The following is a 22068-nucleotide window of genomic DNA, read 5'->3' as shown; positions in this document are numbered from 1 at the left end:
AAAAAATTCAGATTAAAGTAAAAATACCCAACTTTTGTGAAATGTCGAAACTCCCCTATATATAAACAAGATAAATTTTCATATTTTTCACTGTGAAACTTCCACTATCACTGTGCAAATCCAAAGAAAAATCGTCTTTTTTCCCATTGTCTACTGTCGTCCCATTGTCAAGCCGATTTTCGACGATTTTTTTGCTTTTCGACGATCGAAAATGGTCAAGAAGGTTAGTATATCTTCCGTAATCTTGTTTGAATCAAGTTATTGTTCATATTATTGAGATTTGAGTGAGATTTTGCGGTTTGAAACTGTAGAGTTTCGATTTTGAATAATGCTTAATATGTTTTGATTCTTGGCTGTTTTCGTTGAATTTGTTGAGGGGTTTTGTGTTATAGTCTATGTAGATTCGATTTGTGTTGAAATTGGAGACCGAAATGATCGATTTTTGGTCGAAAAATACGTCTGAAGCATTCGACAGTCCAACAGTGGGAACAATGTATCCCGCTGTCATGACGAACACTCCCACTGTGACAGTGGGTTAGGGGGGTTAAGCGACTTTTTTAAAACATTAGGGATCTAGTCGTCATAGATTAGTCCACTGTGGGCGTTTCTAATATTTACCATGTGACAGTGGGCTGCTGGTGAATAGCGCGGGTTGGGATGAAAATTTACTTTTTTAAAATTGCAGGGGCGGTAATAGATTCAAAAATTACTGGTGATCCCATTATTGATCTCTATGCGTCCCCACGAATGTTTAGGTGGCGTACGTGAGACGTCCCTAGTTGGACTCATATAGGTCGTATTTTCACTAGTGATCCGGTATGTACTCGTTAATTAATAAGTCGATTAATTCATTATATGTTGTAATTATTTTGACTTATATATCTTCATCATTAGGAGGATGTCACATTCTCCCTTCGTCCATTATTGATCGAGGAGAGTTTACCATGGTATGTTGAGATTCGCGAGTACACTGGTTTACCCGATGCTGATTCCTCCTCATCTTCTTTGGTTCCTCTCGCGATCAGAGACGGGGCTTCTCCAGCCTCAAGACTTTCAGATGTACCTATCGAGACTTCTGAGACACATGAGGAGCCTATTCAACCTCCTGTCATGGAGAAGCCTCTATGTTCCCCTGTAGTTCAGAGCCCACAGACGACAGACCATCCTGGAGTAGAGGACTGTACTACCCATTATGCTACCGAGCATTGTCCCCCATTCGTATCACCCAGTATTTCTACATTAGATGCTACATTAGCGTACTAGAGTGCTACGATTTTACGTGAGATATCGAGTTTTCGTGATGATATCTCTTCCCATATAACTCGATTATGTGATGATATGACTCGATTACAGGATCGTATGGCTTGTTTGGAGGATATCGTCACACATACATATCCAGCCCCTGTCGCTCAGGTTGTAAAACCACTTCTAATTTATTACTTAGAAACAATGTCTATAGTGTTATTATTCTGACAACTATTATTACATTCGTACAGGAGAGGGACGATGATATCCGACCGACATCCCCCATTGATACCGCAATACCACCCCATCAGCCACACGAGGTCCGTATGACATTTCAAATTTATATTTAATGTTAAATGTCGTTATTATATTATAGTATTGTTATATATGAAATGCCACTGATTAAGTTATTATTACTATTATCTTAGGGTAGTCACCAAGAGGAGGCACTGGTTAGCCCTTCTGTTGCATCACCTGTCTGAGCTGAGGTATGTCACTTATCAATAGAACTTTATTTTTATGATTGTTCGGTTATCGATTAATATAGGGTATATATATTCGTATAGGGTCTTCCTCATGAAAGCCATCCGATCGGATCTCTAGTTGCTTCAAATCCTCTACTTGAGGTATGATAATTATTATAAATATTATATTTTATATGAAATATCATTTACAATTGTCTTTTTCATGTATATAGGAAATCGACATTGATATATTATCGATCGAAAGTTCTCTCCGAACACCTTCCCCGGAAGTTGAGGTTAACATTTTTTAAAAAATGTCATTGATCGATTTGTCTTTTCAATTATATTGTTTATTTAATGATGTTTTATCTCTTTTTTAGGACAAGCGATTATAGTTACTTACTGATATCCCGAGCTCAACCAAAAAGATAGTGAATATTGGTTCACATGAGGAGGACTTCCAGGAGGATGTTTTTGAGGTCATTCATATTGAGGTATATCAATTATACTTAGTATATAATTATTTGTATATATTGGTCACTGAGATGTTCAAAATTACAATTTTCCAATCCATCGAAGGAGCACACGTGGTGGACTTGACCATGATTCAGGATTCTCCAGCTAAACCTCCTCTCGCATACATGAAGAAGGTAAAATAAATCGATTAATGCTAATTGTTACGTAGGATGGAATGATGAATTAATTTTTTTTTGGGATCATGCAGCTAATTCGTACAGCACATGGCCGGATCATCTGGAAGGGTCCGCTAGTTCGCAACCTGTATACAAATCCACTTAAGGGGAGGGCGAAACGGTAACTTAGGATCATTCCATCCTCTGCCTTAGAGCGTGATGAATCTTTCCTCACGTGGTACACTAGAGCTACGGCTTCTGACGCATATGATGTCTACTTCATCGGGTCAAAGTTAAAGGACAATTTTTGGCGGCTTGTGGTAGAGTTACACGAGTGGTTGACCGATGATGTAAGTTGTCTATACTATATAATTCGGGAAAGAGTTTGATATATTTATCAATAACTAACACATGTGAACTTGTTTATACCATTTTAGCATGTGGATTCTTTTTTGGCTTTATTAAGTCGGCGGCAGGATGACCACTGTGCGACTGTTTCATAGCGTTGGACGACTACCTACACATTTTTTGGAGGCCATATTGAGATGGCTTGGAAGAGTTGGCATACCACACCGTTTAAGGAGTTTGAGTTTTTGGGGCTCTTCACGAGAATGGTTGAGGTAGCGTACACCTCGGGATTGCTGTACAAACCATGGGGGATGGTCGATCAGGTATAGTATATATGTATTTTCATTACATTGAATTAGTCTATAATTAACTAAAATTTGTCACTGTTTATAGGTTTACATCCCTATAAACTTCGATTGCGCACATTGGGTGACCGGAGTTATAAATTTTCGTAAGTGGTCGATTATAGTATACGATTCGGATGTATCATATTCGGGGAATATGGGGTCTTTTGAGCAGTGCATGCGACCATATATGACATTCATACTCGTGTTAGTAGAGGCGACGAGTTTTTGGACCGCTTCTGGATAGACTCCATGACGTGATTTCCTCACTTTATATCGAGCGACGAATGTCCCTCAGTAGGGATTGGGCTTCGGTGACTGTGACATGTTTATGTTACATTTTTTTGAGTGTTTGACGTTGTCACGGAGCGTCAATTTTCCCGGAGAGTCGTCTACCTCTATGCGTCGATGTTTAGCATCGCAGTTATATTTTCACTATATCGAATAACTCACGGATGTATATTTAGTTAGCTCATTGTTTATTTATCGTTCTTCATATGTTCGTATGTATATATTTATTGTATGTATGTATGTGTACGATGTACTTTATCTGTCATTATATATAGATATGTATTTGATTTCATTTTATACGTGATTTGAGTGATGTTACTATCCAGCAACAATCGAAAAATTCTTCAAAGATCTGAAAAATACGAGTCGATATATCATAAAACTGTGAAATTCGAAAAAACGAAACTGAAATTCGAATTTTAAAAGTTGAAATACCTTAGAATGACAACAATTGAAAAATTCTTCAGAAATTTGAAAAATACAAATCGATATATCGTAAAACGTTAAAATTCAAATTCTAAAAATTAAAATACCTTAAAATGGTAACAATAAAAAAATTATTCGAAAATCTAAAAAATAAGAGTCAATATATTGTAAAATGGTAAAATTCGAAAAAACGAAACTGTAATTCGAATTCTAAAAGTTGAAATACCCTAGAAAAACAACAATCGAAAAATTCTTTTGAAATTTGGAAAATACGAATCGATATATCGTAAAACGGTGAAATTCAAAAAAACAGAACTAAAATTCGAATTCTAAAAGTTGAAAAAACAATCAAAAAATTCTTCAAAAATCTGGAAAATACGAGTTGATATATTGTAAAACGGTGAAATTTGAAAAATTCTTCAAAAATCTAGAAAACACGAGTCGATATATCGTAAAACGATAAAATTCAAAAAAACGGAACTGAAATTCGAATTCTGAAAGTTGAAATACCCTAAAATGACAATAATCGAAAAATTCTTCAGAAATCTAAAAAATACGAGTCGATATATCGTAAAACGGTAAAATTCGAAAAAATGGAACTAAAATTCAAATTCTAAAAGTTGAAATACCCTAGAATGGTAATAATCGAAAAATTCGTCAGAAATTTGGAAAATACGAGTCTATATATCGTAAAACGGTGAAATTCGAAAAAACCTAAAATTTCATTTATGATGCTCCTACAATGTTTAATATCAAAATGCCCCTCAATTTTAATAACAATTCATTTGACCCCTCAATTATCTATTCCTAAAATTTTATTGAGAAATTTATAATGCTCTTATAATGTTTAATATCAAAATGTCCTCCTAATTTTAATAAAATTTCATATAACCCCTCATAATGAGTGAGGAGGGTTTATATAAATGAAGGAAAGGGTAATTTTGGTATTTTAGAAAAACTCATGGGTATTTTTGCTTAAGAATAGTGAATTTGAGTATTTTTGCTTGAAAATAGTGACTTTGGACATTTTTGCTTAGTGGGAGGGTATTTTGGCCATTTTTTATAATTTCCCCAAATAGTATCAACTTCATTTTATTGCGCCCATCACTCTGCCAGAGCCTGTGGTCGCAGGGCAGCCAAACAAACCACCAGGACAATAACACCACAAAATTATCATGGCTATTCATATCTCATGAAGGGATTTCTCATTTTCATATGAGAGAGTTGAGGTAAAAATTGACGCTTTAAACTCAGTGGAACAATAAAAATATGCCCTTTGGTATGATTCACAGGTGTTTCTTTTCATATCTAAGATTACCCAGAAGAAGAATAAACAGGGTTTTGAGTAGCCAAGCCTATGTTCCTAGTAATTCCTTTTCCCCAAAAAATTTGCATTCTTTGCTCTCATTAGTTTCATAATTTTGATGGGTTCTTGTTGTTCAAGATGATAAGGTGTATCTCACAGAAAAACATAATAACGTTGATATTAACTCAAAACTTAAGAATGCGATGCCGAACTGCAGCTTGTTGGGATAATTTGCAACGATCCTTGCATTTCCGGACAGTATACTCGCTTGTTTTGTCCAAAGGTGTGTACTCTTTGCAGCTTCATTGTTATCTTTATAAGTTATTGTTTTGATTTTGGTTTGAATGTTGGGTGGTTTTGTGACTTTAGTGTAAAGGTGGTCAATCAATGGAGAGAAGTTTGTCTTTTCATATAATCCAAGATGATTAAGCAGAAAGCGGTTGTTTTTTTCCTTAATTTTAATTTGACTTGTTTGTGTAGAATCTTTTGTTGTTGGTGGTTGACTGGGTTGGTTTTACTTGTAGGGATTTTGCAATGTGGAGGTGTTTCCGAGGTAATTTTGGATGGGCTGGCCTGGTGATACCTTCTTGTAGAAGTGGTTCTGCTTCTTGTAGAAGTGTTTCTGCTTCTTGTAGAAGTGGTTCTGCGTCTCGTAGAAGTGGTTCTGCGTCTTGTAGAAGTGGTTCTGCTTCTTGTAGAAGTGTTTCTGCGTCTTGTAGAAGGGGTTCTGCGTCTTGTAGAAGTGGTTCTGCTTCTCGTAGAAGTGGTTCTGCTTCTCGTAGAAGTGGTTCTGCGTCTTGTTGAAGTGGTTCTGCTTTTGACTATCAAAAAGAAAAATTGAAAGTTTCAAACCTTCTATGTCAAGTTTTCCTTCTTATAAGTTCATAATTCATTTGCTAAACCATTTCACTAATCTAGATTCAAGTTTCCTTGTGTTATATTGTTATGTGCTTTTCTCTGACCTGAATTAGGTGTATGCAATTTCTTGGTCAATTGATAACTTCAATTGTAGGCGTTTGCAGACAGCAACAACATTAGAAAAGTTATGTCATCGAGAGAAATCACAGAAAAGAGCTTAGGATTAGAACCGCTGGGTGACAAGGCATGTATGCTGACTCTTTTTCTTATACTATTGATTTTTTGTGATTCTTTCTTTCTTTCCTTGTTGAAGCATGCTATATTGAAGGAATAGCCAAGTTACATCCTATATACTTTGCAAGAGTCTAAATCTTTGTTGGGCATGATAAGAATTCAGTATTTCATATTCTTTCTTTCTTTCAGGTAATTGCATATTTTGCCGGGCGGATGATATCTGAGGGAACTCTGCGGAGAAATTCTGTTATGCAATTATCTGGTGATCAGGTCCCTTCTTAGCATTAGCTACTAAGTTCTTATCATTAATCTTATGATCAGTAATTTTGCGTTTAGACAATTTTTAAAAAAGATACCATGGATGAGTGAAAATAGATTATAGTTGAGGTAATGTTTATTAGAATTCTTGTTAAGTGGAATGCATTGAAACAACCCTAATCTAATATCGGGTACTATGGATCCCTTATGCAAAATTGATTGTTAGAATACCTAATTCAGCCATAAAATTTGATGAGCACAAGACACTGGATTTTGCTATAATTGATTTGATGAGTAAACTTTTGCCTGTTAAAAGGTTCAGTTCTCATTTGAAGTAGCCAATTGGCCATGTGGTCCTGGCAGAAGCCCAGGTGAATGATAGAACTGATAGGCTATATGAGTTTATGATAACTATGGATTTGATCAACTATGTATGTAAGAATTAATCTACCTTACTCCTCACTACATCCGGTTCCTCTCTATTCCTATTGGCTCGTGTATGTTGGCAGCTTAAAGTTTTCTTTGGTCACTGTTTTGATCAATCAGTTGAGTTATTGGCTGTGGTTAGTTACTAGTGTAGTATATGTACATCTAGCAATTTATATTTATATTATCAACCAAGCACATGGCAGGTGCTGTGACCTCAGAAAATATATCTACATGTATGATGGATCTTGCCCACATCTTGAAGTTTGCTCCTAACCACTTTTATAATCTTTGTCGACAGGATGTCATAGCGTTACCTTTCAAACAAAATGGGGTGCTAGTTGGTTGCAAGTACCGAACTTGCAGGGAGAAAAAATTTTGGCAGGTATTTGTGCTCATCCTTTCCTTGGATTGTTGAATGGGTAATATGGTTTGATAAACCAATGGATGGACAGAAATATAAGTGGGAAGTATTTTATTATAGCACAACCACATAAAATGCTATAATTAATGTATTTTGGCTCTTAGAAAAGGAATTCCACAGTGGTGATTAAGAACACATGCAGTACAACTTACTCCCAAGTCTTAGATAGATAGACCAAGAACCTTGATAGAATGATGCCTTAGTTGGATTGAAGAGATTACAAATGCTAATATCCTCACAATCTTGTTGATCAAATGTTTGGAAGTGACTCAAACTTACCTTTTAGAGGGCCAACCCCTCTGAGTACAGGCTTTTGGTTGACTTTATTTTTTTGTGCAAATGTTATGGTAAAAGAATCACTTGTTAAAAATTTTCTTGTTGAGGCAGTGGAATGTTTTAAGTACCAACCACCAAACATTGGGCTTGAGATGGTTTTCCTTTCAATTTAGGTGAAGGGCACACAGAAATGGTTATTTGGACTTGATGACATAAAGGATGCTGATGAAATCATCATTGTAAGTACCACTACTTCATATTTTGGTTTCTTTTATCCTGTAATTTAAATTTCTTTCTCTTCTGAATTATATTAATTGTTGCTGATCAAAGGTTGAAGGTGAAATCGATAAGCTTGCAATGGAGGAAGCTGGTTTCCTTAACTGTGTAAGTGTTCCCTGTGGAGCACCACAAAAGGTTTCTGCCAAAGAATTACCACCACAGGAAAAGGTTTGGTTTGGCCTTGGAAATTTTTTTACCCATGATGATGATTAGTATAAATGTATTCCTTTCCTTTATGCAAAGAAGTCATAAGTTATAAATAATTTGACAAAAAAAGCTTAAGTGCTAGAATTTTATTTGGTGCATCAGTAAAAGGGCCTTTTATTATTTGGAAAATATGAAAGAACTTTGATATTCAGCGAACGTAAATACATCCCGACATTGAACTCAATTTCTTAAGTATCAAATAAGGTATTGATTTGAATTAAGTTATCATATTGAATTGGATTTATCTTCTCTCTCACAAGGATCAATTCCATTCTATTTGTAGCCCGTTTAAGTTTTTCTAAATTTTCTTTGAACCGATGTATATTTTGTATTATGTGTTCATACCAAGAAATATTGCATAATGTAAGTGTTCAATAAAAAATAGTTCTTCCTTTTTATATGAGGTTTGATTGCATCTTTCTTACAAAAGAGTAACAAATTATTCATTGATTTTTTTGGCTTGCAATTAGCATCTTTTGTGTTTAATTTAAAGTCATTTTTTGTTGTCTGTTGTAGATTTTTCTTTTCGAATATACATTTACATTTTCTTTTGTGCATGTTGTTTGGGAGCATAGGATACTGGATATCAGTATGTATGGAACTGCAAAGAGCACTTGGATAAGGTAAACTTAATGCGTATGCATGCTTGAGTGATGGAGCTGATGTGCAAATTTGGTCATACTCTTTTCATTGGTTGATCTTATTTGTTATGTGTAAATAAATCATGTAGGTTTCTCGCATTATCCTGGCTACTGATGGTGATATACCAGGCCAAGCCTTGGCTGAAGAGCTAGCACGCCGTCTTGGAAAAGAGAGGTTCCAATTATAAATTTATTCCTTTCATGTACTTCGGTAACATGTAAATTCTTCTAGAAAACTTATACATGCAAATCATCTGTTTCACAAAGAGTTTCAATTATTAAATTCATTTATGATATTTGTTTTATTTAGTGCTGCCGCATAGTTATTGACATCAGAGGATATCACCTCCTCACACAACCTTCTTATCAATAGTCTAGAGTTTAAAGCTTTTGCTTTAATTGGCACTGAAACCTTAAATATTTACTACAATATTGCAGAGTCTCATTATAATCATCATCTTTGAGGTTTAGAGACCGAATTCTATTCCCACAAAGTAGTATCCAAATACTTAAATTTATCTCTTTATGTTGTTTGTTTGTCGGTTTCAGATGCTGGCGTGTCCATTGGCCAAAGAAAGACGAGTTCTGTTGCTTCAAGGATGCGAATGAGGTTTGATTCTTCTTTTCTCCTTTCATTTCCTCTTTTTCTTTGGCCGTGAGAGATGATGAAGCAGTTTTACAATATTTGGTTATATCCACTGATCAATGCCTTTGCCATCCGGGTTTTAATGTTTTATTCTGCACTTTCTCCAAGCGGTATAAAAGAATCGATGACAGTTCTTAAGTGCATTTTCTTCTCTCATATTTTTTAATTTGTGCATGAATGGAATTTACTCATTGTTTGTTTGGAGGGCTTGGAATACTAGACCTTGGATTGAAACGGCTGGACAAAATTATAGTTGAAACATTTTCATTTTGTTTTCCATCAAAACCCAGAAAAGTTTTGTTTCTAAATGATGATCTGCATTTGTTTTTATGACACTGTTTGGTTTGTGGCGATAGGTTCTCATGTTTTTGGGTCGAGATGCTCTGAAGGAAGTTATTGAAAATGCAGAGTTGTATCAGCTACAAGTTCCAGAGCAAGCAATGCAATGCACATAAAGCTCGTATGAAACACGTTCAAAGAATTACAGGGTTTATTTTCTTTCATTTTTTTTTTCTTTTAAATGCTGTTTGTATTCCAAAAACGGCCAGGTAGATCTTCAAGGGTTGACTATGAAAACTAAAATGATAATTGGAATCACATGTTTATGAACTTCTCTTGAATCAACAGAAGTTTACTGCTAATGCCTGTATTGTTCATATTTTCAGTTCAGATTCCTGGAAAAGATTTGCAGCAAATTGATGCCTTGCCATCAAACCCAGAGAACTAATGAATTTTGTTTTAATAATGAAAATGCAAGTTCTTTTTCATTTAAAAAAAAATAAAACCCTAAAATTGGGCACGTTGAGGTGCAAAATAATGAAAATTCAGTGGATTCTTTTTGTCAGAGGCAAATATCATAGACAGATGGAAACACAATCGATAACGTGGATTGGGTTTGACTCAATTTTAGATTGATTCAAAGTAAAAAAAGTAAGCATATTGAAAAGCAATTCAATATAGTTTGAGTTTGGATAAAACTTCACTTTAGATTGACTTGGATTCAAAAGAGTTATTAGAATAAGTTTTCATAATTTACTGAGTAAAAAATTCAAATAAAACCCAAAATTTGTAAACGAAGGCAATCTAAATTATAACTTTGATCATACGATCAAATGATAGACCATGAAATTAGAGAGCAAATCAATTGGTATTTTATTAACATAATAAATAAATTGGTCAAATTAAAACTGGTTAAATTTAAACTTTCTACCCAAGGTTTGATAAAACGATAAATTCTTATCTTTTAAGTTTGAGAAAAAAAATCATTTTTTCACTTATTTGCCAAAGTTTGCCGCTAGTTTTAATAGTTAAAAAGTATTTTATCCCTAAACTTTAAATATTATGATACACGGTGTGATTAATTGTATTTTATCCCTAAAATTTAAAATATTATATTTATTAGACAGAATTATGAACAAAATTGTAAAATCTAAATGTCATTTTTTTAAACTTAATAGTTAATAAATATTTTCCCATCTCTTGTTTCAAAAATTATCATATTCAGTCCACATATTTTAAATAATATTATAATTCTAGTAGTTTGAAATATACTATTCACCCTTATAATTTATTGAGTTTTGTTTGGTACATTAGGGATATAATTATCATTTTTAAAACTATTAAAGGTATATTGGAATGCAAAAAATTTCATAAATATGCCAAACCTTTTCAAAATTTAACATAACCCCTAAAAAGTTTCATTAACCCATTTTATCTAATTTTATATATACATAAAATATAAAGTTTTATTCTTTCAATTTTATTTTAAATATATAAAAATTAAAGAATAAGAATTTAAAAGAAATTTAAAACTGAGTTTTTAAAGAACTTTAATATCTTATATTTTATTACACTTTCCTCTTCCCTTTTGTTTAATTATTCACATTTTATCACGTACTTTGTGAAATTTAGAGCATATGCTTTGATTAACGGTATCATGATAAAGTAATAAGATGCTTTTGGTAAATTTTTAAATATTTAAGACCCTTGGACCTATCTTATTATTCTCAAACCTTGAGGAAGGAAATTGTTATGAACCATCGTAAAACATTATGTTGTAGAATTTGTTAGATTTTATGTTGATTCATTCATAATAAGTAATTAGGCGAAAAGACTTTTTCCCATCCAAAGTTTGGTCTATTCCCTAAGTTTAATCCGCGAAGTTTCAAAAATTCAAACTTTCATTTGTTAACTATTAAAGTTAACAAAATCCGTTAACAAAATCCGTTAAATCTAGCGGTATAATTGTTATGGCCAAAGGACAATTTCTCAGTCAAGTATTAGTCTAATTTTAAAAGCACACCTATGATAGATAAAAAACTCAAACACTTGTTTATGAGCTAATTGTTGTTAAAATTTTCAGTTAGAGGTAGATATATATTTTACCTCTTAACCCTAAAATCTTAAAAATTTTAATCATTTTTCTCTCTATGTTTAAAAAACTAACAAATTTCCCTTATGATTAAACTTTGAAAAACTTACTCCCCCTGTCTTTTTAGGTTTCATCTCCGGTGGCTTAGAGAATCTGATTGGTGATCGGGAAGAAGCAACGGTCTTTTTTGATGAAGGATGATGAAACATTGTCTAGATCTGGACGACTAAACAATGAAGTGTTGTCTAGATCTTAATAACAAAATGTCGTATAGATAGGGAAGAAGTGATGAAGGACAACACTTTGTCGTCCTTTGGGGTGGTGGGTAATTGTCCTTCATCGTCTTTTTGTGGTTGGATTTGAAAGATGGATAGAAAGCATTAGTCATCGATTGAAATAGTGGTGGTTGAAGAAGGGAAACAAAACCTAGGGATGAAGCCTAAACTTTTCAAATTTTGAGAATAGGGTGAAGTGATAGTTTTTAAAACCTGGGGGGAAATGTATAAATTTTAAGGTTTTAGGATTTAAGGATAAAATGACTAGTTTACCCCTATCTTTAATTGAAAATTTTAATGGTAGTTAGTCTATGGGTAAGTGTTTGAGTTTTTGTCTGTCATGAGTATGATTTTAAAATTGAGCTAAAAACTTAGGTGGGAAATAATCCATTGGTCAATTGTCATTTAACCAACAATATTAAAGAAAAATAAAATTTTATCTTATTTTCATCCTTTAGTTTTAAAAACTAACAATTTCCCCCCAAACCTAAGTTTTGAAAAGTTACATTTTTTCCCTCAGGGTTTCAATCTTTTCTTCCTCCTATGGTAATCGGAATCTAATCGAGAATGAGATACAATTTTACTTTTTTTAATATTACTTATTAAATAATAATTATATCCTTAGATTTAACATGTTTTATTAACTTTAACAGCTGATGGATAAGTATTTGAGTTTATAAAATTTCATGCGTGGGACTTTGGGCATAGACCAAACCTTGGGTGGGAATAAGTTTTTTGGCCTAAATAATTATTAAGATTTACCACTAATCATGTACTTATAATATAGATTTAGCACTAAATTTATAAATACATGGTAGATACACCGTAAATACTTAGGATATTCTTAAGTATGTTCGTTGAGAACATATTTAAGATTAATCTGTAAAATATCATTTCAATCTAATTAGATACAAAATTTATATTATAACATTTTGATTAAATAATTTTCATATATACAAAACTTAAACAAACATTGAGTAATACTATATTTACTTTTTTTTTTAATAAACTTGTTTATATGAATTGATGTGTATTAATGTAATTGGGTGATATAATTGTTAATTTATCTTTAATTTAAAACTATATATATGTTTAAAATTAGAGAGTATGGAAGCCAAAGTGAATAAGTATAGTTTGACTAGTATTAATTGTAACCGTCTCTTAAAGACGAATGAGCCATTTGTCTTGGCATACCAAGTATTCCAAGTGTTTTATGCCATCGACAATATCAATAAACGGTGGCAGGTTGTTTTGAAAACACAACGTGATTCTTATGGCTTGCCTTTACAAATGGATATCAACAAGAGGAATTATTTAGTTATAAAAAGACAACTCCCATGTCAACTCCAATATACTTATCTATGCATATATCTTTTAATGATCACTTATGAGATTAACAAAAATGTATATTTTTTTAATCTTATTTCAGGTTTACAAAATTGATGCAAATGTCCAAAGTTTTAGTTAGGTCGATGTTAAAGACCAACAAGTTTATAACCCCTTTTAGAATGCCACATGATAATTCAAGTTTTGGTATCTTTCTCTACTATGTTTACATTCTAAATTATAGTTATTATGTTCATCATTTACTCTAAATGTTTATGTAATTCATAATTCCTAGAACCTCTAAAGGCAACAAATGTTAAGATACATGGTGATTTGAAGGAAAACAATCAAAGCTGGTGGATTTCCAAATATTTTGATACACGGTGATTTGAAGGAAAATAATCCAAGCTGGTGGATTTCCAAATATTTTGTGCTAGGAATCTTTTACCATTATGCAATGCCTAGTTTTAGTTGATATTATCAATTAAAATGGAAGTTGAAAGGATCTTAAAATCATCAGTATATAGCAGCATAATCCTATGAAGTGACATGTAGAGTATTCATATACATATCCTGCACATTATGTAAGGATTTGTCAATATTATATCTTATTGAATATACTTTCTGGGTAGTAATATTGGCAAATTAATTTATTCTTAGGAATAATATTTTTTATCATGTTTTTCACATGTTGGAGGCTATGCTTCAATCTCCAGACAAATCAATCACCACCTTCGTCCATTTAAGTGTGATTTTCTTATGTTTGACTGTTTGTTGGGTGAAGCAATTGCCAGGTTTAGTTCTAAAAAATCAACTTTATGAAATACAACGATTAGACTGTTTTAAAGTGATTTTAGTGTTAAAAGGATATGTATCTCATAGTTGTTTGATAATTGTTGTTTTGTTTTCAAAAAAATAAGGAACATATAGTAAATATTTAGATAATCTACATACCAAAGTTTGAGTGAAATGTTTATTGATTTTGCTTTCATTACAGAAAAATAAAATTTTTATCTTTAAAATGATGCCCACTACTAACAACAGAAGTTTGGAATGTGTGATTCTTCTTTAGCCAGAGCTTAAAAATCTAAGTGTACCAATTTTAAAATTTGAATAAAATCTGCTTATAACAACTTTTTAATTTTGATTATAGAGAGAAATTTCCATAATAGGAAATTTATAGTTTTTCTTCTTATTTTTTATAATTGTGGATTTTATAAAGGCTTCGAGATAATTGTGATTAAAATATAATCAATGTTAATGATCATATTTTTAGAATCAAATTTTTATTATCAAATATTGTTATAACAATGAGGATATTTATCGTTGATATTATATTTAATAATAGATAAATATTTTTATAACAACGGAGATATTTATCGTTGATATTATGTTTAGTAACTGATAAAATATTGATATGATGAAGAGGATATTCATCATTGATATTATGTTTAGTGACTGATAAATATTGTTATAATGACGAGAATATTCATCGTTGATATTATATTTAGTGATAGATAAATATTGTTATAATGACAGAGATATTCATCATTGAAATTACTATTTTTAATGACTGGATATACTTCTCGTAATTTATATTAACGATAAAACTTTTCTTCTTGTCGTTAATACTTTTAGAGGTGAAAACTATAATGATAAATGATGACGAGATTTTTTTCATCGTTAAAACTTTTTAACATTGAGAAATAAACTTTTAGTGACTAATTTCCTCTCGTTATAGCCTTTTCTTTTTAGTGATAATTATATTAAAATATATTAATTTGTATAGATAAATTAATATTAAAAATTAGGAAGCATTTGTATTTTTTTTATTTATAAGGGTTGTATCACTCATAAACAATATATTATAAAAGATTAAAAAAAAAAAAGCTTTAGTCAAAAAGAAAAAATTGACCGTGCCACTCATATGACAATCAATGATTTATGTTACCTTTAATATTTCCTTCTCCACTCATATGACAATCAATGATTTATGTTACCTTTAATATTTCCTTCTCGTGTATAGGGTTACAATCGGGCAAGCTAAATATTGTTGGAATTGAGTTTGACTTGATTGAGTTTGTGCAAGACTTGAATTTTGATTGAGTTTATGCAAGAGCTGAAAATTTGAGATAAGAATTGTTAATTTGAGCCTAATTTGAGAAGTTATAACTAAATTCTATAACTTATACATTTATTAATCACTCTTATATTCGAAAGTTTGGTATTGGATTGCGTGTAGGAATTTTAAAAGTTAAGAGGGCCAAGTAAATTTCTTATACCAAAATATATAAATTAAGCAGGTTAAAAGTAAGTTTTAGAAGATAAATGTAAAATTTGGGAGATATAAGTGTAATAATCTAAAAATAATTTTATGTATTCATACACATAAAATCATTATGAAATGAAATCTAAAAATATCATATGATATTACATCAATTACACCAATATTATACTCGTGTCTACTATCTAACATTTGTCATTGATATGTTGGGTAGTTACTAAGCTAAAAAATGAACCAGTAATTTAATAGAAAGTTTCGTTATAATTTCATAATTGATGGATGCTTAAAATAGTATTCCAATATGTTCCATGAAGGTGCTCCATCCAATTTGAAGCAAAAATCTAGCTGTGAATCATCAATCATCGACAAGCCACCAATTCTAGAGCCCAGATAAGACAATTTTTTGTGGGTCCAATTCTGCCTAAACTTTGCTGGCTGGTCGGCTCCATCTAGGTTATTATTGGAGGACCGCAATTTTGGAAACTTTGAAAATATATAATACGTTGGAATGCGTCGTATTCCACACATTAACAAACAAGGGAAGAGAAAAAGTTCCGATTTTGGAGGGTTAAAAGAGTGAGGGGTTTGATTCTTCTGTATTTTTCATTTTGAGTTGGTTTTGATTGCGTAAAAATGACTGTTGAGGGTGAGATTAAGGTTGAAGAGAAGGAGGTTATTAAGGTTGAAGAGAAGGACAGCCAGATGGGTGATAATGCAGGAGTTGAGGTTAAGGTTGATGAGAAGGAGAGCCAGGAGGGTGACAATGGAGGAGTTGAGGTTAAGGTTGAAGGGAAGGAGATCCAGGTGGGTGATAATGGAGGAGCTGAGGTTAAGGTTGAAGAGAAGGAAACCCAGGTGGGTGATAATGGAGACGTTAAGGTTGAAGAACAGGGTAAAGAAGAGCCTAAAGTTATGGAAAAGTCCGCTTCTTATAGGGAGGAGAGTAATTTTACTTCTGATCTCAAGGAATTTGAGAGAAAGGCATTGGTTGAGCTGAAGAAAAAGCTTGAAGAAGCCATTCTTGGAGACAATATTTTCAAGAAGGGGGAGGTGAAAAAGATTGATAATCTTCAGAAAAAGGAGAAGGAGAAAGAGGTTGTTGAATTAATAAAAGAAACAAAACAAGAAACTAAAGAAAAAGAAGAAGAGAAAAAACCTGGAGCTGAAGAGGAGAAGAAGGTTGAAGAGAAAAAACCTGGAGCTGAAGAGGAGAAGAAGGTTGTAGAGACAAAACCTGAAGCTGGAGAGGAAAAGAAGGTTGAAGAGAAAAAACCTGAAGCTGAAGAGGAGAAGAAGGCTGTAGAGAAAAAGGCTGAAGATGACGAGGAGAAGAAGGTTGTAGAGACAAAACCTGAAGCCGCAGAGGAGAAGAAGGTTGAAGAGAAAAAACCTGAAGCTGAAGAGGAAAAGAAGGTTGAAGAGGAAGATCCTGAAGCTGAAGAGGAGAAGACGGTAGAAGAGAAATGTGTTGATAAAGACATAAGCCTATGGGGAGTTCCTCTTTTGCAGAGCAAAGGCGCAGAGGAGCTTGATGTGGTTTTATTGAAGTTTTTGAGGGCGAGAGACTTCAAGGTGAACGATGCATTTGAGATGCTGAAGAAGTCACTCCAATGGCGGAAGGAGAACAACATTGATTCCATTATGGAGGAGGATGTTGGGGCGCATTTGGGATCAGCTGCTTACATGAATGGCGTGGACCGCGAGGGCCACCCCATTTGCTATAACATTTACGGGGTGTTCAACGACGAGGAGCTTTATCAGAAGACTCTGGCGACCGAGGAGAAGCGCAATGAATTCCTGAGATGGAGACTGAGGTTGATGGAGAAGGGAATTCAGAAACTTGATTTGAAGCCTGGTGGGATTTCTTCTTTGCTTCAAATAAATGATCTGAAAAACTCCCCTGGACCGGCCAAGAAGGAGCTCAGAATTGCATTGAAGCAGGCGGTCGGCATTTTGCAAGACAATTATCCTGAATTCGTCACAAAAAATGTAAGTTAGATATCAATTTCCTCTATACCGAACCCAAAATCAGAAAGCCGTTTCTAAATTATAAAGCTGTGGGATCTTGCAGTTGTTCATTAATGCGCCATTCTGGTACTATGCTCTCAATGCTGTCTTATCACCATTTTTGACTCAAAGAACCAAGAGCAAGTTTGTTGTTTCTCGCCCTGCAAAGGTCACTGAAACCCTTCTGAAGTAAGTATTGTTTTTTCTGCAATTTTTTCGATGTTGCATTACATTCAATGGAGGATAAAATCCTGAAGAAATGAGCTTTGGTATTTTTAATTGCAGGTACATTTCACCCGAAGAGTTGCCTGTTCAGTATGGTGGATTCAAGAGAGAAGATGACTTTGAATTCGCTAATGAAGAGTCTAAAATCTCTGAAATTACTGTCAAACCAGGATCAACTGAATCCATTGAGATTACAGCTGATGAGGTACCTCGATTTTGTTTTCATAATACAAGTGAGTGGGGCACTTGCCTCCATACAAGGAAAAAAAAAATCTGTAATTTGGTTTAACTTATCATTTTGATTAGTTGTATGTACATAAATATTCTAAGATTTGGCCCATTAATTTATCCATCAAATTATGTGGATTAAGTATTTAATTAGATATTTAGATCATGTATTTTAATATAATTAATTAATTCTAAATTAAAGATAAAATAATACTTAATCATATAATTATATAATATCTGAGTATTCAATTGGATGCTAAAAATTGAACACACATAATACTGTTTATTCTTAATATGGTCGTTAATGATTAGTTGATAACGATGACAGATTGGAACTACGATAACTTGGGACGTGTGTGTGATTGGATGGGAAGTGAACTACAGGGAGGAATTTGTGCCAAGTGATGAAGGCTCCTACACCATTATTGTTCAGAAGGGGAAGAAGATAAGCACACAGGAAGCTCCAATTCGTAATACTTTCAGGAACAATGAACCTGGAAAAGTTATGCTGACAGTTGAGAATCCTTCAAGCAAGAAGAAGAGGCTTTTCTATCGATACAAGACCAACAAGAGCTCCTGCCTTTGAACTTGCTCAATTCTCATATCTATGTTACTATAATTAACTATATATATATATATCATCATCGTCGTCATGTATTTATTTTCTAATTTGTTTCAACTTTAATTGCATAGCAAAAGCTTAGGTTCATTTGGGAGAAGACAGAAAAATTATAGAGCTAAAAATACAAGAGCATTATTTCTCGAAAAGGGGAGTGGGGGGAGGAAACCGAGATTCATTCTTTTTTATTTCATGTGGGCATTTTTTGTTATGTGAAAATATGTGATTATAAATTATATATGCTTATGTGTTTTGATATCTTTATGTATTTGCTTCAATATTATTTTAATAGACCAAAGCACTTATTCCCACCCAAACTTTACTCTTTTTCTAAGTTTTTACTCATTATCTTTTAAAAACTCAAATACCCACTTATGAATTATTAAGTCAATTAGTTTTAAAGGTAAAATTATTATTTTATCAATAATATTAAAAATAAATTAAAAATTTATTTCATTTTCTCTCGTAGGGATTATTTTTCAAAACCAAACATTTTTCAACTATCGAAATAGCTTCTGACTACCTTCAGCCCACCAGACTCTCCCTCCTGATGTGCTTTCTCTTTGATCAAAATCCCTTAGGTGTGGCTTTGTGTCTCTCCCCACTAGACGAAGAGCCGATTTAGCACAAAGACGTTGAAGCTGTCGTGCATGTGCATGACAAAGCTGTCAATAGATCTTTCTTCTTGTCGACAAATCAAAGTTGTTATGCATGAAGACAAAATGACTTTTTGTCTTTGTGCACGACAAAGCCATTGAGGACAATTCGTCTCTAGATGAATCGTTCATCCATGCATGAGCGATGTGCTAGGAGATGGATGGGAAAAAGAGACGATATTGGAGCGGGAGAGACTTTGTTGGAAGAGCGCTAGAGAAGGTGGTCATTCACCGAAAAAACTCACTGAAAAATTGAAATCCTGGAGGGAAATATAATTTTTCAAAACTTTAACCTGAGGAAAAATTGTTAGTTTTTAGAGTTTATGGGAGAAAATGAGATAAAATTTTAAAACTAGCGAATTTAGTTAACTTTGACAGTTTATGGATGAGTATTTGAGTTTTTGAAAAATAATATATGGAAACTTAGAAAAAGTGTAAACTTTGGGTAGGAATAAATCCTTTGGCCTATTTTTATATTCAATAAAAATATATACATACAATTTTAAATACCAAATTAACTTGGTATTTAGATGATACTTCATCATATGATTATATCATTTTAATTTTGATTTAAAAATAAAATTATACATAATTACATGATAACACTTTATCTAAATACTCAATTAGATAATAAAAATTGGGTGCATGCACTTTTATATTATGTGATAGTATACTTAAAATATTATTGTCTTCCACTAATTTGTCAAATATATTTCATGGAACCTTCTATATTGTTAAAGTTCATATCGAAAAATGTTATAGAATTTCAATTATGACATGGGGATAAATTAAAGTTCCTAAGTTTGACCATATATATAAGGCCAAATGACTATTTCACCCCAAAGTTTTAGTGTATTTTTAAAATCACACACACGGGGTTTGAAAAACCTGAAGTCCCACCCATGAGTTAACATCCGTTAAAAAAGTAAAGGTAAAATTATTATTTCATTAATTTATTAAAAAAAAATATAAAATTCATTATATGTTCCCCCCACAGTTTTAAAAACTAACAACTTCATCCCTACCCAAAGTTTTCTAACTATCAAAAGTAATATTCTCTGCCCCCCCCCCCCCCCCCCCCCAAAAAAAAACCTAAGCTTATTTTCCAGAAATCTCTGACCACCATCTCTAGCAACCCACGACAATGCTTTAACCCACTACTCATTGGCCACTAGATCTTCACTCTCCGATGGAAGAAGAGGTGATGAAGATGCGTCGATTCGTTTGAGTCGATGAAATCTTCATTGATTCTAGACGAATCGACAAAGATGAGCACCTATGTCGATTCTTTTGGAATCGACGAAGACCGTTTTCTCTATCGATTCATCTAGAATCGACGAAGACTTCGTTGATTCCAAAAGAATCGAAGAAGATAGGTCTACGTCGATCCTTCTGGAATCGAGGAAGATGAGTCTTCGGTGTACCATTTGGAAGCTTTAGAGGTGGCTAGTGACATGGTGGGTTGAAGCTCTTTCTCCGATGGCCTAAAATGGTGGTCGAAGAGCCTCTAGAAAATAAACCCTAGGTTTTGGGGGGGGGGGAATGATACTTTTGAAAGTTAGAAAACTTTAGGCAGGGGTAAATTTGTTAGTTTTTAAAACTACAGGGGGAAAACAATAAATGACAATTTTACCCTTACTTTTTTAGGAAAAGTTAGCCTATGGGTGGGACTTCAGGTTTTTCAAACTCCGTGAGTTTAGCTTTAAGAATGCACTAAAACTTGGGGGTGAAATAGTCTTTTCGCCTATTTATAAATATGACTAGATTTGATTTAGGCAAATTAGAATAAGATTTAGTTTAAAATTGACTTTAATTCAAAAGAGTTCGTTTGAGATCAATAAGTTGAAACTCAAACTTGGCTTGTAAATAAATGTACTTTGTTTTGATTTGAGCTTGCTTAGACTTTAATATTTGAATCAATTCAAATTTGACTTATTTTGTGAAAACTAACTCAATTTTGACTCATACTTAACTCATTCAAACCAAACTTCAATTTAAACTCATATAGCTTTGATCGAATCCAACAATTTCAATAAACCGTAGTGCTAGTGCCCAAATTTATTATACATATCGCAATAAATGGGATTTTATTATTCCATCAAACCTCAAGGGGTCAGTGGTAAATTTGAATTAAATGTTTATGGGGGCAACATAAACTCTTCACACATATACATACACAAATGAATATGTATTTGATATGTATCATTATATAATTGGGTATTATTTTATTTTTATTGAAAATCACCAATACTTAATGATATATATAAGTGGATACTAATATTTACAAAATCAGACTAGACCTACCGGCTGGACCAATCGGGTCATGAACCGGTATTGTGTACGAGTTCTGCTGGCAAAAAAAAAAACTATTTTTTGCAAGTTTTCAGACTGGACCATGATTGGACCGGCAGTTGGCTTCCCGTTTGCTGTCCAATCCAGATCTGTGTGATCCGATCCATAAAAATTTTAAATATATAAATTCAAAAATGATTAAAAGCAACAGCTGCAGACCTAAAAAATAGGAGTCTTCTCCTGCAGCCCTTTCTTCTGCATTGCCGCCGTTGTTGCAACTTCGACGACGACAACGACGTTTGGCCGACTTCCAACAATGTTTAGCCGTTCTTCTCACGCACATTGCTGACGGTGGACTGTTCTTCTCGTTCATGTTGCCGACGTTTAAAGCTTCGTCCATAGTGTACTTCTTCTCTAAGTTGTGTTCTTCAATTCCAACTCTTCCTGCAGATTTGCTTCTCTGTGACGTCGATACCGGCG

The 22068-nt window shown here is 33.1% G+C and overlaps 2 protein-coding genes across 4 annotated transcripts; both read left to right on the top strand.

The window, feature by feature from the left end:
* Positions 1-4885: 4885 nt before the first annotated feature.
* LOC123227410 (primase homolog protein-like) lies at positions 4886-9946 on the top strand. Of its 3 annotated transcripts, XM_044652199.1 has the most exons (12): positions 4886-5116; positions 5195-5339; positions 5581-5609; positions 6069-6158; positions 6338-6418; positions 7134-7217; positions 7706-7771; positions 7863-7979; positions 8594-8641; positions 8749-8834; positions 9209-9269; positions 9662-9946. In XM_044652199.1, the coding sequence occupies exons 1-12, from the start codon at positions 5108-5110 to the stop codon at positions 9758-9760; spliced, it is 915 nt and encodes a 304-aa protein (XP_044508134.1). In that variant the 5' UTR covers positions 4886-5107; the 3' UTR covers positions 9761-9946. The 3 variants fall into 3 exon arrangements, with proteins under 3 accessions (XP_044508134.1, XP_044508136.1, XP_044508135.1); XM_044652201.1 differs by having other exon boundaries at positions 4886-5339; positions 6079-6158; XM_044652200.1 differs by having other exon boundaries at positions 4886-5339; positions 5426-5609.
* Positions 9947-16436: 6490 nt separating this feature from the next.
* Positions 16437-18896, top strand: LOC123228369 (patellin-4-like). The gene is made up of 4 exons (XM_044653748.1): positions 16437-17550; positions 17633-17757; positions 17854-17998; positions 18350-18896. Exons 1-4 carry the CDS (start codon positions 16474-16476, stop codon positions 18605-18607), a joined length of 1605 nt encoding a protein of 534 aa, XP_044509683.1. The 5' UTR covers positions 16437-16473; the 3' UTR covers positions 18608-18896.
* Positions 18897-22068: the final 3172 nt, after the last annotated feature.

This window comes from Mangifera indica, chromosome 10 (genome assembly GCF_011075055.1).
Source record: "Mangifera indica cultivar Alphonso chromosome 10, CATAS_Mindica_2.1, whole genome shotgun sequence".
NCBI classification, from domain to species: Eukaryota; Viridiplantae; Streptophyta; class Magnoliopsida; order Sapindales; family Anacardiaceae; genus Mangifera; species Mangifera indica.
The sequence above is the reverse complement of the archived record's forward strand: the minus strand, read 5'-3'. Positions and strand labels throughout refer to the sequence as shown.